Source organism: Rhinoderma darwinii, chromosome 1 (assembly GCF_050947455.1).
Source record: "Rhinoderma darwinii isolate aRhiDar2 chromosome 1, aRhiDar2.hap1, whole genome shotgun sequence".
NCBI lineage: Eukaryota > Metazoa > Chordata > Amphibia > Anura > Rhinodermatidae > Rhinoderma > Rhinoderma darwinii.
The window spans coordinates 121335451-121359303 of record NC_134687.1 but is presented as its reverse complement, the minus strand read 5'-3'; the positions used below and the strand labels follow the sequence as shown (position 1 = coordinate 121359303).

At 41.6% G+C, this 23853-nt stretch overlaps 2 protein-coding genes across 2 annotated transcripts; both read right to left on the bottom strand.

Moving 5' to 3' along the window:
* Positions 1–1566: 1566 nt before the first annotated feature.
* On the bottom strand, positions 1567–13925 carry LOC142753840 (fibrinogen alpha chain-like). The gene is made up of 3 exons (XM_075860327.1): positions 13437–13925; positions 3048–3193; positions 1567–2081 (listed from the first exon to the last, which is right to left on the bottom strand). The coding sequence occupies exons 1-3, from the start codon at positions 13678–13680 to the stop codon at positions 1797–1799; spliced, it is 675 nt and encodes a 224-aa protein (XP_075716442.1). The 5' UTR covers positions 13681–13925; the 3' UTR covers positions 1567–1796.
* A 96-nt stretch (positions 13926–14021) lies between these two features.
* FGA (fibrinogen alpha chain) lies at positions 14022–22393 on the bottom strand. The gene is made up of 6 exons (XM_075860326.1): positions 22286–22393; positions 20564–20683; positions 17376–17559; positions 16492–16637; positions 15380–16382; positions 14022–14862 (listed from the first exon to the last, which is right to left on the bottom strand). The coding sequence occupies exons 1-6, from the start codon at positions 22340–22342 to the stop codon at positions 14156–14158; spliced, it is 2217 nt and encodes a 738-aa protein (XP_075716441.1). The 5' UTR covers positions 22343–22393; the 3' UTR covers positions 14022–14155.
* Positions 22394–23853: the final 1460 nt, after the last annotated feature.

Below are 23853 nucleotides of genomic sequence, written 5' to 3'. Positions count from 1 at the left end.
AAAATGATCCCGAGACACCTCAAGGTCTGGCAAGGCTGGTTCAGACTCTGGGGTCTCAGCTTCATCTCCTTCTAGAATGGATAGGGGAAAATCAGGTACATCCGTGACTTCCTCTACCATTTCAGTGTGCCTTACATTATCAACATTGGGAGAGTTACCCCACAGCTCCCATAAAAAAGGAAAATCATGCCCTATTATAACAATGCATTAAGTATTTTACCATTCCCACTTTGTGGGAGACATTACCACATTCAGTCTCTATAGTCATTTGACCAATGGGATAGTGCTTAACATCGCCATGTACACTTGTCACCGCCATGCTTTTTCCAGGCGTACACAACACATGGGAAGGATTATCCCTAAGAAGAGTTACCAGGCTTCCTGAGTCCAGGAATGCAGTCACCACGTTGCCATTGACAGCCACCTAGCACATCTGGGGACCTCCTGTTCAGTATGGCACCGCACTGCAGACACAGTAGGCAAACAATGAGCATCGTCGAGCCACATCGCATTTCATGGGCTCTGACCCCAAAGGACAATGTGCCTCTATGTGCCCAAGGTTATGACACCTCCAACAGATTATTTGGTGGAGCTGTGCTTTTGAATGGTTTTCCAAATTCTTTTTCTTGTCCACTGCTATTTGTCTCCCCTCTCCCCCAGATTTAAATAATCTCTGACTGATTTCTTCGGATTTCTTCGGAGAGTACTTTGCATTTTCACCCCCAGAAAGAAGATTCTCTACTGTGGTATATCTTTCCACAAGGTTCACCAGGCTGTCTACATTCTGTGGGTCTCCTTGGGCAACCCAGCGCTGTACCGACCCCGGAACAGCATGGATATAGTGTTCTATCACAACTCTTTCTACCACCTGCTATGGGGTAAATGTCTCTGGTTGCAACCACTTCGTTACCAAGTGGAACAGGTCAAATATTTGTGACCTTGGTTTATCTTTGGAGAAAGTTCATTGTTGTACCCGCTGGGCCTGGACTGAACCCCAAGCGAGCAAGTATTTCAGCCTTTAATATGCTGTAGTCCTTATAATCCTGCAAAGTGAGGTCAAAATATGCCTTTTGTGGCTCACCAGTCAAGTATGGAGCCAGCACTTCAGCCCACTGGTCTAAAGGCAATTTTTCTCTGTCTGCAATCCGCTCAAAGACAGTTAAATAGGCTTCCACATCATTCTCATTAGTCATTTTCTGTAATGCAGTTTGCACCTTTTTCCGCCCATCAACATTAGAGCTTTGACCAGGTATAGACCCAACTCGTTGCACACTCACTACTTCTCGGAGTGCAGCCATTTGCTCCATTAGTAAGCGGTTAGTCTCCTGCTGTTGCATATTGGCGTGCACCATCTGTTGAACAAGATCCTCCATTACAACAGGGTCTTCTTTTAGTCCTGCTGCTGCTTTCACCCAGGACATTCACCACTTGGAAGGTTGGAGACTTCAAAACCAACAAATCTGTACACGGTTGCCCCTAGCAACGATTGCCCGCATTCTCCACCATATGTAAAACGGGACCTTCCAGTCAGTCTTGTAGCCAAACAATCAGGCAGAAACTGGCAGATAACCATGTACAGTTGTCCAGAGTTTATTGTGCACAGTCACAAACAGCAATTGGTGGGGGTCCCAGTGCTCGGAGCCCCACCAATCCAAACTTCTGACTTGTCACTATAACATATTAGAACTTTTCAAACGTTTAGCTACACTTTAAATAATTAAAAACAAGTTAGTAAAACAACTAGTAATATTTATCACATAAAAGCAGTGGGCTGAGATAATGCATTAGTCCCTTTATCATACATCTTCTAATTTTAGCCTATACTGGTCTATACGGTCAAACATCTCCAACTGTTCCATTTCCATTAGAGGCCATAGTTGTTTGAAGCTAGTGGAATTTTTCTCTGTAAAATGTAGGTTATCAAAGCATATGTTACTCAGAGTTTTGGTGTCATCTCTTTGGTTATTCCTTATTGTGTCCAAATCTTTCATCCAGGCCCCATAATTTTCGAGGTTGGTCATGAAAACCTCAGCATTTTGACATGATCCTTTGCAGGTGCGAATCTTGATGTCAATATCCACCTTAAAAAGAGTAATTTTATATATTAAAGATAATTAATAAATTCAGCTAAAAAGTATAGTAGTAGAGAATACATTGGACATGCATTCAGAAATGACAAAGTAGCACTTAATGAGGAAGATTTACTATTCAAAATGCACCAGAATTCTGGCTCAAATTAACCCAGAATTCTGGCGTATATGCTGTGCGCCACATTTATTTATGGTTTTAAACACTCTTTGCGCCGCGCTTGACAAGGGGAGCGTGGCTTAGTAGTCTAGCATAAAAGTGGGTATGTCTTAAAATGCTGTCCGCCAAACATGCACTAAAATTTGGGCACAAAATACTAAGCTCAACAAGAGGAGGTATAAGGGAGAGAAAAGGGTCTAATAACTCTAGCTAGATGTGACGAATTAATCATACCGCATGCACCACTTTGAGAAATTTGGAGCATTTTCTGACTTCCTTGTCTAATTTTACACTGGGACAGTGGTACATGGTACACGTCCGGAATCCTGAACTGTCCTGAACTGTCCCGCTGGACGGTCAGAGGCAAAAGTATATGGTGTGAAATTCTATAGAGTAATTAGCAATATATACATAATCTATTTTCTTGGATCTAGTCTTTGACATCACAGTGGATTTTTTAGCTTTCAGTCCAATGAGTCAAGTATTATACACAGTACTAAATTGTGATTCAATACCCAAATCATGCACCACCAAGATTGAGATAATTCTGCCTTTGCAAGTAGAGCTTTTTTGGGGGGGTTTAGGTTAAGAGATTGTTTTTTCTTTACATGCTCAAAGTTTGTAAATGCTGACTAAGCGGTTGTGAACCACCTCTGGGCATTGCCCTAATGCACAAATGGTCAGTCTGCCCTTTCTCTTTATAGAAACACATTTTAAATCCCTACTGGAAACTGCTGAGTTTATTACTAAGTATTTGCTCTCCATGTAAATAATCTAGCCAGAAAAAAAACAACGCTTACCTCCATTGTTTTCATTATTGAAAGCTGATCTTCAGTCTCACTATATAAGTGCCTGATTTTTGTTACTTGTTCGTTCACCTTTTTTTTAAGGTTAGTAAGTTTCTTCCTTAATTCATTTCCAAGCTGGGCAAAGTTTTTCAATGTTTCTAATAAAAACATGTACAGTTATGTTCAAGATCATAGGCTTTAAAAAGACAAAAGTACTGATACTTTAAAGGAGTATTCTTACAGTAGTGATGAAATATCGCTAGGTTATGCCATTACATAATGATCGGTGGGGATCCAACTGCTGTCACCCCCATGGTCCTCAGAATGAAGGAGTAACATTGATAGTTAAAGGGGTTGTCTGGGCACGCTGATGACCTATCCATAGCAATCAGTCAGTATATGATCGTTTGGGTTCCGACACCTGGACCCCACACTGATCAGCGGTTCTGGATGCCTCCAGGCACCGTATGTTATGCAGAATGAAGAACAGCCCCGTGCCCAGTCAACAACCCCTTTAGACACTGCTGCTCCTTCACATTATTTTCCTGCTGTGTTTCAGCACCGTTGTGCAGAGAATAAGCCCAGAGTTTAGATCCCTACTTATAATAATGTTGTGATATATCCTAGCAATATGTTATATCAGTATTAGTGGAGAAAACCCTTTTAAATGTTTTCCTTTAAGGAATTTTTGGACATTTTGCACTTCTAGTAGCCAGGACAATTTTCACTCTTTGAAATGTGCAAATAAAACCTGAATTATAAAATGAAATCTGTTTAAAAACCCCACACCCATATATTATATATTTTCTGCGGACACCTAGCACATAGCAAAATGCATTTTATACACAGACGCCTCCATTCAATTTTGCGTCGATTTGTAAATTCCTGTAAAAAATGCTTAACAATTAAGGTTTGTGGCAAAAAAATTGACCCAAGCAGAAAATGAGACACACCTCCTAAAAATAAAAGTTCAAATAGAGTTTCATGTCTACATGAAAATATTTTCACAAATTGACAATTAATGATGAGACAAAAAATATCTGGTTTTAAGTTGGAAATTTCAATTCTCAAGAGGCTGGACTGATCATAGGGATGGTATATCCTATCAAATAAGAATAACCCTTTAAACTCTTTAACAGTATAGTGGATTATGAGAGTACAAACAGCGACCACCTATATAATATAATGTGGTTTTGCAGAGGATTTTTTAGAATGGCATTTAATTCTGTGAAATAGGGCACATTTATTGTTTTACAGATTATATGTTTGTACACAATAGTTCACAATTATCTTTGACGCTAATTAAAGTGAAGAGGGTAGTTGGCGACCACTAATCTGCACAACTTCCCTTAATAAAGTTAATAAATTTGGTCACACATTTCGATGCGACTTTTCAAAAATTTTAAAAACTTGATGATAAACAATGATAAATGTGGTCTAATGTTTAACTTTTTGATAGTTAGAGTGACTATATTTTTTACTATATATTTTTTCAGTTGAACTATATTACATGTTCTGTGCGGATTTATTTAACTAACACTAAGAAATGGATTTAGCATAAGCAATCATACACAGAAGTCTTCATTGCACACTGGATCTTGATTGCAGATTCTACAACAAGGTCCTGAAATTTTTGTGACATTTTTGCCCACTACAGAAAATATATTCAATACTGCCCACTTGAAACTGAGCAATATAGTTATTATTCTTCTCCAAGCTTCGTGCAATATACTGTACCCTAGCCAGAAGCAAATGTTACCAATTTGGTACAGCTACCTGCCAAGGACTCGAGAATATATCATATACTGGGCGACCAGGATTTGGACAGTACAATAAATTGTATACGTCCTCCCAAGGAAGTGGGGTCGACTCTAGTACTCAATTTACCCCAACACGTCATGTTTTAAAGCGATCACCTGTGGCTGTTATTAATGCACTGACATTAATGAAGACACCTCTGTAGCATTAAGAATATTCCAAATACATGGGATTTTGGTGGTACTTGATGGGGCTCTTGAGGACAGGAGTTAAAGGGAATGTGTCGCTAGAAATTATTATTTTTTTTCCGTTAAACTATTAGTATTTGAGTGATTACACATTGTTTTAATTTTTTCAGGAAATATTATAAATTAGATTCTAATTTTTTTTATTTTTTCAGGAAATATTATAAATTAGATTCTAATTTATAACATTTCCATGTGCTGGTCACTAGAGGGAGCAGTTCCCAAAATTGCAGCATGGTCACTGTGGTAAAGTAACCTCATTGATTTATGCTTCAAATTTGGGGTGGACACACTCTCCTCTAGTGTCCTCACACAATCCCCCCTCCCTTCTTCTGGCTAGTGCCAGGAGAAGGAGGGGTTTGAAGGTCTTCAAACCTCCTACACTGTGTGCCGCCATTTTCTGAGCGACTGCACAGTGTAGGAGGATTAGATACAGTGCTCAGCAGACAGTATAACACAAATATACACGAACATAATACACACATCACATACACGAACATAAATTACCTGGTCCTGCTGCCTCCGCTGGTCTACGCTCCTTGCGCCTTCGCTTCGTTGAACATATGGCCGGAAGCCGCGGCCGGAAGTCGTCATCTTACTGTCCGGCACCTGCTTCCGGTCCACATGAAAATGGCGCCGGATTTCGCTCTGCGAACGAGCTTCGTTTTGGTCTGTGTGGGAGCGGCGCATGCGCCGTTTCCACACAGACGGCGTACGCTTCAGAGAATGGAACGGCTCCCGTTCACATTCTCTATGGGGTTGTATGTGCCGTATTCCATCTCTGTATTTGTCGTTAATCGACACATACAGAGATGAAAAAAAATGGCAGCCCCCATAGAGAAGTAAAAGTAAGAATAAAGTAAAAAGTCACAACACTAATAAATAACATTTTTGTTTATATTTTATTAAAAGCAATATAATAATAATAAAAATAAAAAATCATGACACCTTCCCTTTAAGTGTAGTGCACTGGTCACTAAGACTAAGTTCTATGTTGTGCAGTTGGCCACAAGGAATTAGTTGTTATACACTATGAGATACTTGGATGTTTTTGGTTTAACCCCTTCCCGCACCTTGACGTAACTGCACGTCAATGTGTGCAATAAGTTCACGCACCTTGACGTACAGTTACGTCTGTGCTTTGACAGTTAACCGCCGCGCGGCGCTACACCGCAGTGGCGGTTAACTGTGCAGGGTGTCTGCCCTGCATTCCCCGTTGCCAATCAGCGGCCCATCCCCGCTGATTTCGGCAGTTAACCCCTTAATTGCAGCATTCGATTTTGAACGCCACAATTAAGGTGTTTAGCGCCGATCGGCAGCCCCCATGTGAAATCACGGGGGCTGGCGATCGTACCCATGGCAACCGGACGCCAGACAATGGCTTCCGGGCTGCCATGTACAGAAGCCTATGAGGACCAGCCGGAGGCTGGTCGTCGTAGGCTTCCTGTCAGTGTGACTGTTACGTCACAATGACAGTTGGAATGCATTACACTACGTGTGTAGTGTAATGTATTCCATCAGTGATCAAAGCAGCAAGTCTAAGTGTCCCCTAGTGGGACAAGTAAAAAAAAGTAAAAGAAAGAATAAAAATGTTTTAAAAAATTTTTAAAAATAAAAGTTATAAGTGATATAAACAAGAACTGATTTTTTTCCTATAATAAGTCTTTTATTATAGGAAAAAAAATGAACACGTAAAAAAAAGTACACATATTCGTAACGACCCCAACTATAAAACTATAATATTATTTTTCCCACACGGTGAACACCGCAAAAAAAATTAACGAAAAACAATGCCAGAATCACTATTTTTTGGTCACCACCCTTCACAAAATATACAATAAAAAGTGATCAAAAAGCCGCATGTACGCCAAAATAGTACCGATAGAAACTACAACCCGTCCCGCAAAAAACAAGCCCTTACACAGCTTTTTTGACTGACAAATAAAAAACTTATGGCTCTCAGAATGCGGTGACACAAAAAATAAATTATTTTCTAATTAAGTTGTTTTATTGCGCAAACGCTGCAAAACATAAAAAACTATATACATATGGTATCGCCGTAATCGTACGCAGCTCCGGTGGTGAAAAAAAAAAGTTCCGGCTCCCAGATTATGGCGATGCAAAATGTGCAGAGCGTTCCAAAAGCGGATAAGATCGGGCGCCATTTTTAAGTGCAACACTGGCCACATATCTGCGGATTATTATTTATTTACCCCATTATTATACCCTCTTATTATGCCCTGATGTTCTTTGCCCAGCCTACATATGCCCCCACATTATAAACTGAAATACCAGCAAAACGCCAGAGCTACTACCAAGCAAAATCTGCGCTCCAAAAGCCAAATGGCGTCTCTCCCTTCTGAGCCCTACAGCGTGCCCAAACAGCCGTTTACGTCCACCAATATGGCATCGCCATACCCGGGAGAACCCGGTTAATATTTTATGAGTTATTTGAGGCACAAACTGGGCACAACATAACATATAGTGCACTAAAATGGCACATCAGTGGAAAATTTTAATTTTCACTCTGCACCATCCGCTGCGCATTAAACCCTTCGCGCACCATGACTTAATAGCATGTCGTGGTGTGGGGGCTGATATATGGAGCGTCTCACTCACTGAGCCCGTGCAATACGCTGGGGGAGTCAGCTGTGTATTACAGCTGACACCCGGGACTAACGGACAGAAACAGCGATCGTGCTATTACAGGAGCTTGTAAAAATGAAAATATACTGCAATACATTAGTATTGCAGTGTATTCTACCAGTGATCTAACGATCGCTGGTTCAAGTCTCCTATGGGGACTAATAAAATATGTAAAAACAAAAGTAAATAGTTATTATTAGTGGAAAAAAATTAAATAAATATTTAAAGTCCAAAAATAAATCCTTTTCACATTTTTTCTCTAAAGTAATGTAAATTTTTTTTAAAAATACACAAAATTGGTATCGCTGCGTCCATAAAAGTCCACGCTATCACAATATACCATTATTGAACTCCCACGGTGAACGCCGTGAAAAATAAAGAATTTTAAACGGCAAAATTGCAGTTTTTTTGGTCACCTTCGCTCTACCACAAAATGTAATAAAAAGTGCTCAAAAAGTCTTATGTACCAAAATATTGTACCAATAAAAACGACAGCTCGTCCCGCAAAAAATAAGCCCTCACAACACTCTATTGACGCAAAAATAAAAAAGTTGTGGCTCTCGGAAAGCGGGGAGGAAAAACGAAAAAGAAAAAGCAAAACATGGATCAGTTCGGAAAGGGTTAATTACTTTCTAATGAAAAAATATTTATGACCACATGTGGGGTATAGCCGTACTCGGGAGAAATTGCTTTACAAATGTTGGGGTGCATTTTCTCCTTTATCCTTTGTGAAATTGAAAAAATTCAACATTTTAGTGGAAATAATGTTGATATTAATTTTCACGGCCTAATTCTAATAAATTATTCAAAAGACGTGTGGGGCCTAAATGCCCACAATACCCCTAGATAGATTCCTTATGTCGTGTAGTTTCCCAAATGGGGTTACTTTTGGGGGGCTTTCACTGTTTCGGTCTCTCAGTGGATTTGCAAATTCGACATGACACCCAAAAACTATTCCAGCTAAATTTGAGCTCCAAAAGCCAAATAGCGCTCCTTCCGTTCTAAGCCCCGGTGTCGGTCCAAACAGCAGTTTATTACCACATATGGGGTATTTACGTAATCAGGAGAAATTGTTTTACAAATGTTGGGGTGCTTATTCTCCTTTATTCCTTGTAAAAATTAAAAATGTCTAAGTTCTTACAGAAAAAAAGTAGATTTTTACCTTTACAGACTAATTCCAATGAATTCAGCAAAACAACTGTGGAGTCAAAATGCTAACTTTACCCCTAGAAAAATTCCTTGAGGGGTGTAGTTTCCAAAATGGGGTCACTATTGGGGGTTTCCACGGGTTTCATCCCTCAAGTGCATTGCAAACGCGACACGGCACTGAAAACTATTCCAGCAAAATCCAAAATCCAAATGGTGCTCCTTCTCTTCTGAGGCCTGCTATGGGTCCAAACAGCAGTTTATTACCACATATGAGGTATTGTTATAATCGGAAGAAATTGCTTTACGTGTGTTTTTTTCTACAAAATTCCTTGTAAAAATTACAAATTTCTACGTTTTTTCACAAAAATAGTAGATTTTCATCTTCACATACTAATTCAAATAAATTTAGCAAAAAAACTGTGGGTTCAAAATGCTAACTATACCAATAGATAAATTCCTTGAGGGGTATAGTTTCCAAAATGGGGTCACTTTTGGGGGGTCTTTACTGTTTTGGTACCACAAGAAGTATTCAAACCTGACATAGTGCCTAAAATATATTCTAAAAAAAGGAGGCCAAAAAAAACAACTAGGTGCTCCTTTGCTTCTAAGGCCTGTGTTTCAGTCCATTACCGCACTAGTACCACATGTGGGATATTTCTAAAAACTGCAGAATCTGGGCAATAAATATTGAGTTGCATTTCTTGGGTAAAACCTTCTGAAATTTGTAAATTTCACCTCTACTTTGCTTTAATTCCTGTGAATTTGCCTAAAGGATTAAAACACTTACTGAATGCTGTTTTGAATACTTTGAGGGGTGCAGTTTTCAAAATGGGGTGATTTATGGGGACTTTCTAATATTTAAGGCCATCAAAGCCACTTCAGAACTAAACTGGTCCCTGAAAAAAAAGGCTTTTGAAATTTTCTAGAAAATATGAGAAATTGCGCCATACAGCCGCCCTGTAGATAACGCCATACAGCCCCCTCTGTAGATAACTCCATACAGCCCCCTCTGTAGATAACTCCATACTGCCCGCTCTGTAGATAGCGCCATACAGCCCCCTCTGTAGAGAACACCATACAGAGTCCCCCCTGTAGATAACGCCATACAGCCCCCTTTGTAGAGGGGGCTGTATGGCGTTATCTACAAAGGGGGCTGTATGGCGTTATCTACAGAGGGCTGTATGGCGTTCTCTACAGTGGGGGCTGTATGGCGTTATCTACAGAGGGGGCTGTATGGCCTTATCTACAAAGGGGGCTGTATGGTGTTATCTACAGAGGGGGCTGTATGGCGTTCTCTACAGTGGGGGCTGTATGTCGTTATCTACAGAGAGGGCTTTATGGCGCTAACGCCATACAGCCCCCACTGTAGAGAACGCCATACAGCCCCCACTGTAGAGAACGCCATACAGCCCCCACTGTAGAGAATGCCATACAGCCCCCACTGTAGAGAACGCAATACAGCCCCCACTGCAGAGAACACCATACAGCCCCCACTGTAGAGAATGCCATACAGACCCCCTGTAGATAACGCCATACAGAACCCCCCCTGTAGATAACGCCATACAGACCCCCCGTGTAGATAACGCCATACATAGTCCCCCTGTAGATAACGGCATACAGCCCCCTTTGTCGATAACGCCATATAGCCCCCTGTAGGTAACGCCATACAGCCCCCCCTGTAGGTAACGCCATACAGCCCCCCTGTAGGTAACGCCATACAGCCCCCCAGTAGGTAACGCCATACAGCCCCCTGTAGGTAACGCCATACAGCCCCCCCTGTAGGTAACGCCATACAGCCCCCCCTGTAGGTAACGCCATACAGCCCCCCTGTAGGTAACGCCATACAGCCCCCCTGTAGGTAACGCCATACAGCCCCCCTGTAGGTAACGCTATACAGCCCCCCTGTAGGTAACGCTATACAGCCCCCCCTGTAGATAACTCCATACAGCCCCCTCTGTAGATAACTCCATACAGCCCCCTCTGTAGGTAGCGCCATACAGCCCCCTCTGTAGAGAACGCCATACAGAGTCCCCCCTGTAGATAACGCCATACATCCCCCTTTGTAGAGGGGGCTGTATGGCGTTATCTACAAAGGGGGCTGTATGGCGTTCTCTACAGTGGGGGCTGTATGGCGTTATCTACAGTGGGGGCTGTATGGCGTTATCTACAGAGGGGGCTGTATGGCGTTATCTACAGAGGGGGCTGTGTGGCCTTATCTACAAAGGGGGCTGTATGGTGTTATCTACAGAGGGGGCTCTATGGCGTTCTCTACAGTGGGGGCTGTATGGCGTTATTTACAGAGGGGGCTGTATGGCGCTAACGCCATACAGCCCACACTGTAGATAACGCCATACAGCCCCCACTGTAGAGAACGCCATACAGCCCCCACTGCAGAGAACGCCATACAGCCCCCTGTAGGTAACGCCATACAGCCCCCCCTGTAGGTAACGCTATAGAGCCCCCCTGTAGGTAACACCATACAGCCCCCCTGTAGGTAACGCCATACAGCCCCCTGTAGGTAACGCTATACAGCCCCCCTGTAGGTAACGCTATATAGCCCCCCTGTAGGTAACGCCATACAGTCCCCCTGTAGGTAACACCATACAGCCCCCCCTGTAGGTAACGCTATACAGCCCCCTTGTAGGTAACGCCATACAGTCCCCCTGTAGGTAACACCATACAGCCCCCCTGTAGGTAACGCCATACAGCCCCCCTGTAGGTAACGCCATACAGCCCCCCTGTAGGTAACGCTATACAGCCCCCCTGTAGGTAACGCTATACAGCCCCCCCTGTAGGTAACGCCATACAGTCCCCCTGTAGGTAACACCATACAGCCCCCCCCTGTAGGTAGCGCTATACAGCCCCCCTGTAGATAACGCCATACAGTCCCCCTGTAGATAACGCTATACAGCCCCCCTGTAGATAACGCCATACAGCCCCCTCTGTAGATAGCGCCATACAGGCCCCCTGTAGATAACGCTATACAGCCCCCTCTGTAGATAACTCCATACAGCCCCCTCTGTAGATAGCGCCATACAGCCCCCTCTGTAGAGAACGCCATACAGAGTCCCCCCTGTAGTTAACGCCATACAGCCCCCTTTGTAGATATCTACAGAGGGGGCTGTATGGCGTTATCTACAGTGGGGGCTGTATGGCGTTCTCTACAGTGGGGGCTGTATGGCGTTCTCTACAGTGGGGGCTGTATGGCGTTCTCTACAGTGGGGGCTGTATGGCGTTCTCTACAGTGGGGGCTGTATGGCGTTTGTGCCATACAGCCCCCTCTGTGGATAACGCCATACAGACCCCTCTGTAGATAACGCCATACAGCCCCCACTGTAGAGAACGCCATACAGACCCCCTGTAGATAACGCCATACAGAACCCCCCTGTAGATAACGCCATACAGAGTCCCCCCTGTACATAATGCCATACAGACCACCCCCTGTAGATAACGCCATACAGCCCCCTCTGTAGATAACGCCATACAGGCCCCTGTAGGTAACGCCATACAGCCCCCCTGTAGGTAACGCCAAACAGCCCCCCCTGTAGGTAATGCCATACAGCCCCCCTGTAGGTAACGCCAAACAGCCCCCCCTGTAGGTAACGCCATACAGCCCCCCCTGTAGGTAACACCATACAGCCCCCCCTGTAGGTAACGCTATACAGCCCCCCCGTAGGTAACACCATACAGCCCCCCTGTAGGTAACGCCATACAGCCCCCCCTGTAGGTAACGCTATACAGCCCCCCCATAGGTAATGCTATACAGCCCCCCTGTAGGTAACGCCATACAGCCCCCCCTGTAGGTAACGCTATACAGCCCCCCTGTAGGTAACGCCATGCAGCCCCAACCCCCCAAAAAAATCTGACCTACAGTGTGTCCTACAAAAGACATGTATCAGCGATAGGGAGAACGGGGGACCGAAAGTCCCCCGAAGTTCTCCGTGACTAACCTCTGACTTCCGGAGTCTGCGCAGCTCAATAAAAATGAAAGGAGCGCAGGTCACGCATGCGCACAAGCGCGACCGGTGCTCCATTCATTTCTACGGAGCTGCCGACACAGACCCCGGGAGTCCGAGGTTTGTGATGGAAAACTTCAGGGGACTTTCAGTCCCCCGTTCTCCCTATCAATGCCAGCGATCACACATGTATCCCCTATCCTGTGGTGTTCAGTGGCGTCGCGCTGTAGCAGCCATAGCGGCTGCTAGCGGAGCCTCCGGCCATGGTGGGGGCCCGTGCCGGCGGGCGACATGGGCCCCCTCATGCCGCGGGCCCCGTAGCAGCCGCTACGGCTGCTACGGCGGTAGTTACGCCACTGACTCCAAGCAAACTTACTTATGTCCATTTGTTGTTGGACTATATTGGTATATGTTACATGATACAACCAGTGAGCTTGAGATAATTTAAGAAAAATGTAGGTGTTGTGTGGTCTATTTTTATTTTTTATTTGTTTGAATTGTAGAATGAACCAGTAAAGTGCATGTTGTCATTTCATAAGAAGTTGAGTGTAGGCATCAGGTCCTCTATATTATTATTTGGAATTTCTGGGAACAATATAATTTCTATTTAATCCCTTTAAATGAAGATAAACTGTTACTGTACTTGCCTTTCTCTGTAAGTATATTTCGATCTGCAACTTCATGAAGATGTTTTAATTCTGAAAGAATTTTTATATTGTGAGAGTTACTTGTCACCCAGGATTGTTTTGCAGAATCCACTCGACTGAAAATCTCCTTCTCAGTTTTGGTTATCAGGCCTTTTACCCTACACCCATTTGGGCACTTGCTGACCTGCCAATAAGGAGAATCTGAGTCACTTCTCTGGGCTTTGCCATTGTGTTTATTAATCATTGTTAATATTTGCTGCTATAGTAATATGTTCATGTGCACTTAGTCTTTTTTATTGTTTAAACTGTCTAAAGCAGTTACTAGATGATTGAAACACAAAAATAGTACTAGTTCTCAAACTTAATAGAAGAATGCAGTATTGTTAGTAAGGCATCACACAGTTCTGATTGTGCAGTAGTTGTGACAGTATTATTTTAACATGCTAAGATATCGGAAATGAACAAACACTGACCAAAATGTATAATCCATGTATAATCATTTTGCGACATGTATTTTGTCATGCACGTTCTATACTATGACAACTAGTGTTATTTAGCAAAGAACAAAAAAAACACAACAAAGAGTTAATGAAGGTGAGTTATTTAGTCTTCTTTTCAGTTACAGTTGCTATACATTAAGCCATGATTTTTATTTTTTTTTTAAAAACACATAATACAATGATGCTTATGGGAGTGCAGTAGGATATAAACACATTTTTTTATGCAGTATCAACGGGTCGAATTTTAATTTTCACAGTTTTCAGAGAGTAATCTACTGGTTTGAACAATACCCAAACAATCCCATTTTCAATCTCATAAGGGACATTATTCCTTGGATCGTACTGACCTCCACTATAGTAAATCCCATTAAGATTGGCTGCCTGGCAGTTGTTATACCACCACCCCCCTCCATACATTTCTGCACAATTCTCCTCCCACTTGTCACTGTCCCTATCGTATGTGCTAAACTTCATGTTGACATGAGAAGTGTATACACTGTCCTCTTTTGAGCCTTCTACCAGAGCATCCCCTGCAGAACCTTCATAACCATTAACATTAAGAGCATAACCTTCCGATTCAGATCCTAGGCGGAAACTGTATTCTGCATAAACCTGATTCCCAGACCAATCTTCTAACTCAATTCTCAAAATTGTCTCCTTTCGACTCAATAAATAAATGTATTCACTTCCCAGCCATAATTCTCCTTTTCCATTTGCATCCACAGATCCAAATCCATTCTTGTAGTCTTGCCATGTTCTGTTAAAATTCACAGATCCATCTTCCCTTTGTTGAATCAAGACCCATCCTCCTAATTGGGTCTCTTGGTCGCAAAACACTGACAGTTCTTTATTGGATCCTTCTGGCCTGATTTTGAAAATGCCACTTTTGGCACCAGAACTGTGTTTCTGGAGGATATCATCACAGTCTAGAAAGAAATGCATTTTATCTTGTTTACCTGGTTTATTATTTTAGTTGTTATTAGTGTACATTGTTATGGTTACTACTATTGTAAAAAAAAAAATAGCTTCAATTTTCCTCTGACATATTGGGGTTTGAGCATATATAAGTAAGAGTATTACAGTATGTGCATGTTATTTTGATTTTCTTGTAACTTCTTTACATGGCATCTTACTTGCATGACTTTTTAGTGATCATGTCTAAAATGGGCTAATGCGTTCTTCATTAGTGATTTTTTAGCCGCTTCTTGGTGACCTATCATGAAGTATATGAGTCTACATAAACATTTACTGATATAAATCAAGAAATTGAGTGTCATGTCCAATAAAAGGTTTATTTGTGGCCTGCTTTCTAACAAAAAAAATATGTGTATACAGATTTTAAAATGTTCTCCTTTGTAAGCATCCTGGTAGAGGTGAATTATGTGTTTTCCCAGCTTAATATTGGAACCTAGCACTGTCACTGTATCTTTCACTTTGATTTACCTGTCCCAGTGTAATCTCCAGTCAATTTCACTCCTGTTTGAACACTGCGGGCCCCAAGATCAGGCACGTCTTCCTCACTGTTATCATGCTGGATCGGGCCAAGATCTTCAAATACCGGCCCACTCTTTACTTGTTTGCTTGACTGGTATCCATCCTTTGCGCTGCTACTGCTGTATACTGTCTTGGAATAAGTGGATGAGCCAGAATTTTTCCCAGGTGTAAAACTAGGAGAGCCATGGTCTATTTGGCTAAAATCATCAAATTCATCTTCTCCTACATTAAAAGAACCTTGAGTTTTGGAGGTTGAGCCACCACTAACTCTGCTACTGGTCTTACCAGTAAGGAAATCTTCCCAGCTTGGAAGGTTAATACCTCCTAAATTACTGCCCCCTGTGACACGGACGGTATATGTGCCATCGGCATCTATCTCACCCTTTCCTTCCGCCTTAAGCTTTTCTAATTTTTCACACTCTTCTCCACCACTTATTACTTCACTAATTTCTTCCTTAGTGCCCGTAGGTCCCTTAATAATTTTCTTTTGAATGGTTTTAGTGCATGAAATAACTCGGCTTTCTGAAGTCACAGCTCCCCCAGACAATGTTTTACTAGGTTGTGCAGTTTTATCCTCATAGATAACAAATTCAGTTGTTTGTGAAGGTTGTTTCAGACCACCCTGGACATTAGTGACAGATGTAGCAGACACTTGCTGTCCAGTTACCTCTTTAGATTTCCCCTCTAGTACAAATGAAAATTTGCCAATTTCAGAGAAAATTGGATACTTTTCTTCATCTTGAGGCAGTGTCTTGTATTTGGAATCAACTGTAGAGTCTTTCAAAGGTTTCATCTTGAGGATCGGAAGGGGATTTACATTTGGTCTCAGATCAGTGGATTCAGCTTGCAAGAGTTGTTTTTGTATATTTTCATAGCTTTCATGATCCACATTGAAGTTAACACCCTTTGCACAGGATCCTTTGCAAGCACGGAGTTTAATATCAATATCAACCTAAAAAATAAGAGGATAAAGTTAATGGATCACGGTAGCGGAAATATATTGCAGATGTTAAATCTGGTATTCTTAATTCTCAAGAGATACATAATTGTTAGTGTCTTACCTCAAGGCGTTTTATTTCCACCACCTGATCTCTAATGTTTCTCTGCAACAACTTGATTCTCTCTATCTGCCTGGAAACTTTTATTTTCAAAATGTCAATTTTCTGCCTGAGGCTCTCAGACACCTGGTTATATGAGCCACCAGTCTCTAAAGAAGACAAAAACACAAACATTTGTAATAATTTCTATGTGCAGGACACTCTCACAGTGAGATCTCCCAATAGTTCTAAACTCTACAGCATCCAATATGTTGAAGGTACAAACTGTAGCTCTTACTATACCCTTAGTGTTAAATAGGTAAAACATCAGCACAGTTATCAACCGAAACTGAATATGAACTGCTTAGTTTCTAAAAAGGATCAAACAAAAATATTGTAAAATTAAATTCTGAAATGTTTAAAGTACACTTTGAGTTTGTCTCCCGCTATTACACAAATGCCACAGTTTGCTAGAACAAAGCCGATAAGGCACGTGTTAGGTTGGGTTCACACAGAGTTTTTTGCAGGAGGAAAATCTGCCTCAAAATTCCGTTTGGAATTTTGAGGCAGATTTTGCTCTGCCTGCACGCCGATTTTCGCTGCGTTTTTTGCTGCGTTTTTCCACGAAATACGCTTTCTCTGCCTCCCATTGATGTCAATGGGAGGTCAGAGATGTAAACGCCCGAAGATAGGGCGTGTCGCTTCTTTTACCCGCTAGACGGTTTTTCCGCTCAAAAATAAAAACGCCTCCGCCTCCCATTGAAATCAATGGAAGGCATTTTCGGCCATTTTTTGGCGCGTTTTCCAACACGGTTTCCGCATAAAAAAACATGTAAAAAAAACTCTGTGTGAACTTACCCTTACTTTAATAACATGGCTTCAAATTGACAGATCTGATTTATACTTACGCTGGGCTGCGACTAAATTATCCTTGATTTGCTTATATGTTTCTTTGGTTCTGATGTCAATGGTTTCATAACTGGTTTCACCATCCTTCAATTTTTTCTTAATGACATCTATTCTTTTGTTAAATTCCTTGTCAGTCTTGTCAGATAAACCTTGAATTCTACATCCTGAAGGACATTTGGGACCCTGCGGACATGAAACACTATATTAATGATTACATCAACAATGTTGATGTAAAAAAAGAAGCCATGACGCCAGTGTGAACTGAGCCTAACAAGTAGTCTATTCCCAATATGTGAAAATAAAGGAGAGTGAGAAAGAGAAAATCATCCAACATGCTGAGCATAGATTGGATGGTCATGGATATATATATATTAAATTTACTTAAGAGTAGGGAACCTGTAGAAAATCAGCCCGAAATAAAATGCTAGCATCAGGAACGCTACTATCATTTTGTTTTTAAACCTAAAGAGTCTTAGGATTTTTCATACTGCAATATCTTGAAGTGATTGAAGTGACTTATATATGATATACCATTAGCAATACAGTACTGAAGGAACCCAAACGGTCATGTTTAGATTATTTCCCTAATATTGCACAGGTGATTTAATTAGTTTCAATAAATCAATAATTAACGCATGTATTTACTCTGGGAAATCCTCAAGACATGGACTGTTGGGGTTCCTTGATGACTGGATTGGGAAACATTGCCTTATACTATCCTTAATGTATATGAAGGTCCTATTACACGGCCCGATATGGGCCGTGAAAACAAGTGCCGATCAATGAGGCAGCTGTTTGATCGATGCTCGTTTGCTACTTTCACAAGGAGCAATGATTGGTTATGTATGGGGACAACTGCTCGTTACTACAATCGCTCGTCCCTATACATTTCCATAATGTCGGCAGAAGATCTCTCTGTTTACACAAGGAAAAGTCTCTTTATTATGCTCCCTTCAAAGAAGCAATTATAACTTTTTGGGCTGGAAGGGAAGGGGGTCAGCTTTTGTCTAACATACATGGCAGCCTCCATTCTGAAAAAGTGGAAAATAAACTAAAAAATAACATCTTACATTGCGCTGTCTATTTTTCTTAGAAAATATTTCCACTGCTAGCTACTGCTAACTTCTAGGATTATAACAAAGAAGAATGGCAAAGCATGCATCAGTTCTGTTATTCATTAGTGTTAAAATACAGCACAACAAATGTAATGACAATGTGAACAGGGCCTTATATACATGTATGTGCATTAAAGACCACACTGCGGTACCTGTAGTTCAGAATTTTTTGCAATATATTGTATTTTATTCCCCCCTAAAAGTACGGTAACACTGCTTCTAGAGAGGAATACGGTGAAAAGATATGGTATTTGTGGGAGCATGATGCCATTTTTTTTTACTGAAAATACAGACAGTATATTAGTCTTCATGGGAGTACTGTCATGTGTATAAACACTTTGATATATACCTCCTACTGCTTTGGGTGGTCAGTAACTTTAGTGATGTAATTGAGCTTTCCATTAAAAATAATTCAACTCGTATCAAAATTGGCCCAGAGAAAAACTGGGCTTGTTTGCTATAGCAATGATTCCTGTCCACGCTTCATTTTCAATGCATTGGGGAAAATTAAACCTGAACTCTGATCTCTGGTCCCTACGGGCAAGAAAACTATAGGACAGCACTCTTCTTAGTAGTGTATTGTAATTAGGTTCAGCTACTGGGAAGCAAGGACAAACAAAGTCCACAGAATAAACTACTCTCCAAAAGTATTATTTCTTCCTTGTGAATGTATTATATGTTTTGAGGCAGACAAGATCTCTACAGGTGCATTATGGCAAGAAGTTTCATGCAACAATGTTTTGGTCTTTATTGCCTTCTTTATTAGTGCATGATTTGAGATTCCAGCAGCAATTGACCCTAGAAATAAAAATGAATTAAAATACCCTAATAATAGTACCATCAATTGAAAAATAGAAAAGTCCAGTAACTTAAGTTACCAGTGTTCAGTGTTGTATTTTTCAGATGGGATTATGTCACATTGGTGGGGGTCCAAGACCCGGGACTCCAACCTAAACAAAATGGTAAGAATAGTATTTTCTATGACTATGGATATATATCACACTTGCGTTGGAGCCCCCAGTCTGGAGCCTCTGTCGGAAATTCTGGCAGATTTGACAGCATGAATAGCACATCATGCAGTGACATTCTTGCTGTCAAAAGGATGAGGGGGCCTGTGCGGCCCGCCCACTTGCAATAGTATCTGCCTCCAGGACGCAGATACTATTGAACACTATGGCAGAGCAGGGAGATATCTAGGTGAGTATAAAGCATTTTTTGTTTTATTTGTTTGGGGGAGGGTGCTATCTACAAGGGGGGCTGCTATCTACAAGGGGGATGTGGGAGGCGCTATCTACAGGGGAGCTGTACGGCACTATCTACAAGGGGGAGGTGGGGGGCATTTTCTACAGGGGAGCTGTATGGCACTATCTACAAGGGGGAAGTGGGGGCACTTTCTACCGGAGGGGTTGTATGGCACTATCTACAGGGTGTCTGTATGGCACTGTCTACAAGGGGGAGGGGGCACTGTCTACAAGGGGGTGAAGGGTGGCACTATCTACACGTGGGCTATATGGCACTATCTACAAGGGGAAGGTGGGGGTGCTATCTAAGGGGGGGACTGTATGGCACTATCTACAAAGGGGAGGTGGGGGGCTGTATGGCACCATCTACAAAAGGGAGATGGGGGGGATTTTCTACAGGGGGGGTTGTACGGCACCATCTACTGGGGGGGTTGTATGGCATTATCTACAAAGGGAAGGTGGGAGCACTATCTACAAGGAGGTGCTGTATGGCACTGTCTACAAGGGGGAGGGGGCACTATCTACAAGGGGGTGCTGTATGGCACTGTCTACAAGGGAGTGGGGACACTATCTACAGGGGGGAAGGGTGGCACTATCTACAGGGGGCTGTATAGCACTGTCTTCAGTGGGGGCTGTATGTCACAATCTACAGGGGGGCACTATCTACAAGGGGGGGCTGTGTGTGGCACCCAGGGGAGGGGAGAGCAGTCAAAAGTTTCTTATGGGGCTCAGTCTTTCCTAGTTCTGCTCCTGCCTTAAGTACTGTTTAATATTGTGTTTTATGGACTCAGTGATATAGTGATAGTATTTTTGAGTACAAGCAATCCATACCCAGTCATCATCTGCACAGACTTGCCAGTTGGTTTCTTGCTTGCAGCCAGCATCAGCTTTCTGCTCCAATATTCTAGGGCCACGACCAGTTGCACCAGTATCTTCAAAGGTCTCTTCTGACTATTCCAAAAAATATATAAATTGATATATTGTTATAGTGATTAGCGTATGTTCATCTATGCATGTATATTAGAGAATTTATCTATACTTAAAAATAATGAGGCTAGTTACGAATATTTTACTGTTCCAGCATGAAACCAAAATATGAAAATAGAGATTTGCACAGTGTTATTGTTATCTCTGTAGACCAGATTTTTGCTAAAAACTATTTAGTAATTACAGTACATTAGTCACAATGCAATTGCCTATGTGAAAACCCAATAAGAAATTGCTCAATTAGATAATTGGAGTATGATCACACGCGGCAGATTTAATGCAGAAATTTCTATGACTGAAAATCCATTTCATACATCTGAATAGGGTTGTTACTGTAGCATGTGAATGGACTTTTATAAACCCCATGTATTGAACAATCGCATAAATCTTTGCAACAAATCTGCCACATTTAAATATAATAAAAAAACAAAATTTTACTTTCTATAGTATTTATGAAATATAAGAGGCAGAGATGCTAAAAAACTATTTCCATATAGATTTACATTACATACTGTACAAAGACATTTACTTTTATTGTTTTCTATTGCTGTTACCGATATACTGCGCATAACAGTATAAATTGTGTTTTTATAATAAGATTATACAATTAAATTATTGTTGTTGTTATTACTATGATCATTACAAATATTTGTAGCGTATATCAATTTTCATTTGGCTTACTTAATGTTTACAGCATCTGAAATAAATAACTAAACTATTTGGTACATAAAGGTAGAAATGTGCTGATGCTTCATGTAATATCAGTTACAACAATAACAAGTACAACAATATATTTTAGCTACAGTATGCAAATATAAAACTACATTCATTACTTATGGCCACAGATTACATAACAAGGAACGTTACATCAACAATGCCAGGATCACAGTTTACATTTTGCGTTCTAGCTATTATTATTTTTATTTTTGTTTGTTTTGTGACCAGTAATAAAGGGAAAGGGAAATAACTGCTAAAATCCAATGTGTGAACTTATCTTAAAGAGTCACAATAGTAGTAGTAGTAGTAGTAGTAGTAGTAGTAGCTTTAGTAGTAGTAGTAATAGTGGTGGTAGTAGTAGTAGTGGTAGTGGTAGTAGTAGTAGTAGTAGTAGCTGTAGTAGTAGTAGTAGTAGTAGCAGCAGCAGCTGTAGTAGTAGTAGCTATAGCAGTAGTAGTAGTAGTAGTAGTAGCAGTAGTAGTAGTAGTAGCTGTAGTAGTAGTATTAGTAGTAGTAGTAGTAGCTGTAGTAGTAGTAGTAGTAGTAGTAGTAGTAGTAGTAGCTGTAGTAGTAGTAGTAGTAGTAGTAGTAGTGGTAGTAGTAGTGGTAGTAGTAGTAGTAGTAGTAGTAGTAGTAGTAGTAGTGGTGGTAATGGTAGTAGTGGTAATGGTAGTAGTAGTAGTGGTGGTAGTGTTAGTAGTAGTGGTAGTATAGACCTAAAATACTAATTGACATGATGAGCCACAGCTATATAAATAAGTATATATAGATCTAATATATACATTTATCATATATATATATACATATTTATTTACTATAGACAAAATAGGTAAATGAAAAGTGTCATACCCATGCGGTGCTCACAAGGCAGAGCAACAAGGTTACAAGTGTTGCTTTTAGCTTCATTTTGGCTTTGGCTGAGTGAGGACTATAGTGAGGTTTATGCACCTGGGTGTCCTTTATAAGCCCGTCCACTAGTCTATAATGATTGATTTGATTTTGCTATGTTTACCAAGCTAATAAGACCTATGTACTGGCCCATGTCACTGTCCTGGTCATTATTGTTCAAGCAACTGTGTAAATTTACTCAAGGTTCTCTGAGATGACCTAATGTACCTATATTGTCATTTAAAAAAATAAAATAAAATAAGGGAAGACATACAGCGTGGGAGGAAATGAGTAAACACGTCAGAATAGAATGCACTTCATGGCCACTTCTTAATCATTAATGAATGCATCGTGACATATCTCATTTCCCAAAAGATTTCCAGTCTTGACACAATTTCCGATAATGAAGAGGTGTATCTTGAGAATATCATGTTGTCATTTAAATTATTGACAAAAAGGGTCAGAGAAAGTCCTGTGCCAGTATTGTACTAATAGCTGAGAAGGTTTGCCAATCATATCACCACAGGGTGTACTATCAAGCATTTTAGCATGTGGTTATAGTAAAAAGATGATAATATTAACCAATATGGTTTTCTGGACGATTTCAAGTAGCCTATGTAAAATATAATTATCATTAATACTAATAATCTTTGTCCCTTACTACTTTACAATCAAGATGAGCAGTAAACATAAGAGCCCAGGTGTAGTAAAAGTACAGGTCCCAGCAGGTCATGAAAATCACTTATTTACGGGGTGCAGAGGTAGTAGTCGAACCCGGGCTTTGGTACCTGAGAGGGCTCAAAGGCCCCTTTGCCACATAAGAAGACACAAGTTTTATAAATGGCACATGATAGGTGGGGGCTCTGTTACAGAGTTTAGATGGGGGCCTAGGAGATTCACAGTGGCGGATTATCATATGGGCGATTCGGGCGGCCGCCCGGGGCCCGAGGCTCCCTGGGGGCCCATGGCAGCGCGAACCGCACATCATCTTCCAAACCTATTCAGCGCGCTAGCGCTGCTAACTTCCGAAGATGAGGAGGGGAGGAGCAGGGAATTGGCCGGGAAAGGGGTAGGACACGCCTCCCTGACAAGTGCGCCATTGAGTAACAGAACAGCGACGGACGGCTGTTCTGTTACTCCAAAGCTGCAAGAGAAGAGAAGAGCCGGGCGGTCACCGGCGCTGAGGTTAGTTGGCTTATCCTCCTGCCCAACTGGTTCCCGACCGCTGGCTGTATTTTTACGGCCAGCAGTCAGGGACGGGTCCTTAAAACCCGAGCCATAGACTTTCTACGGCTCGGGTTTTAACTTGCTGCCCGCGCGATCGGGCAGCTGAATGTCGGGTCTCCGGCTGTCAGTGACTGCCGGGGACCCTGAGGAGAAGATAGGAGCAGCTTTCGCTGCTTCTGTCTTTTCCGATGTCTTCTTACACAGCGTTCAATGAACGCTGTGTATAGGAATAGAGACAGCAGCAGCGGCGCTGTCTCTATTCCTCCCGGTGATCATGTGACTGGTCACATGATCGCCGGGTG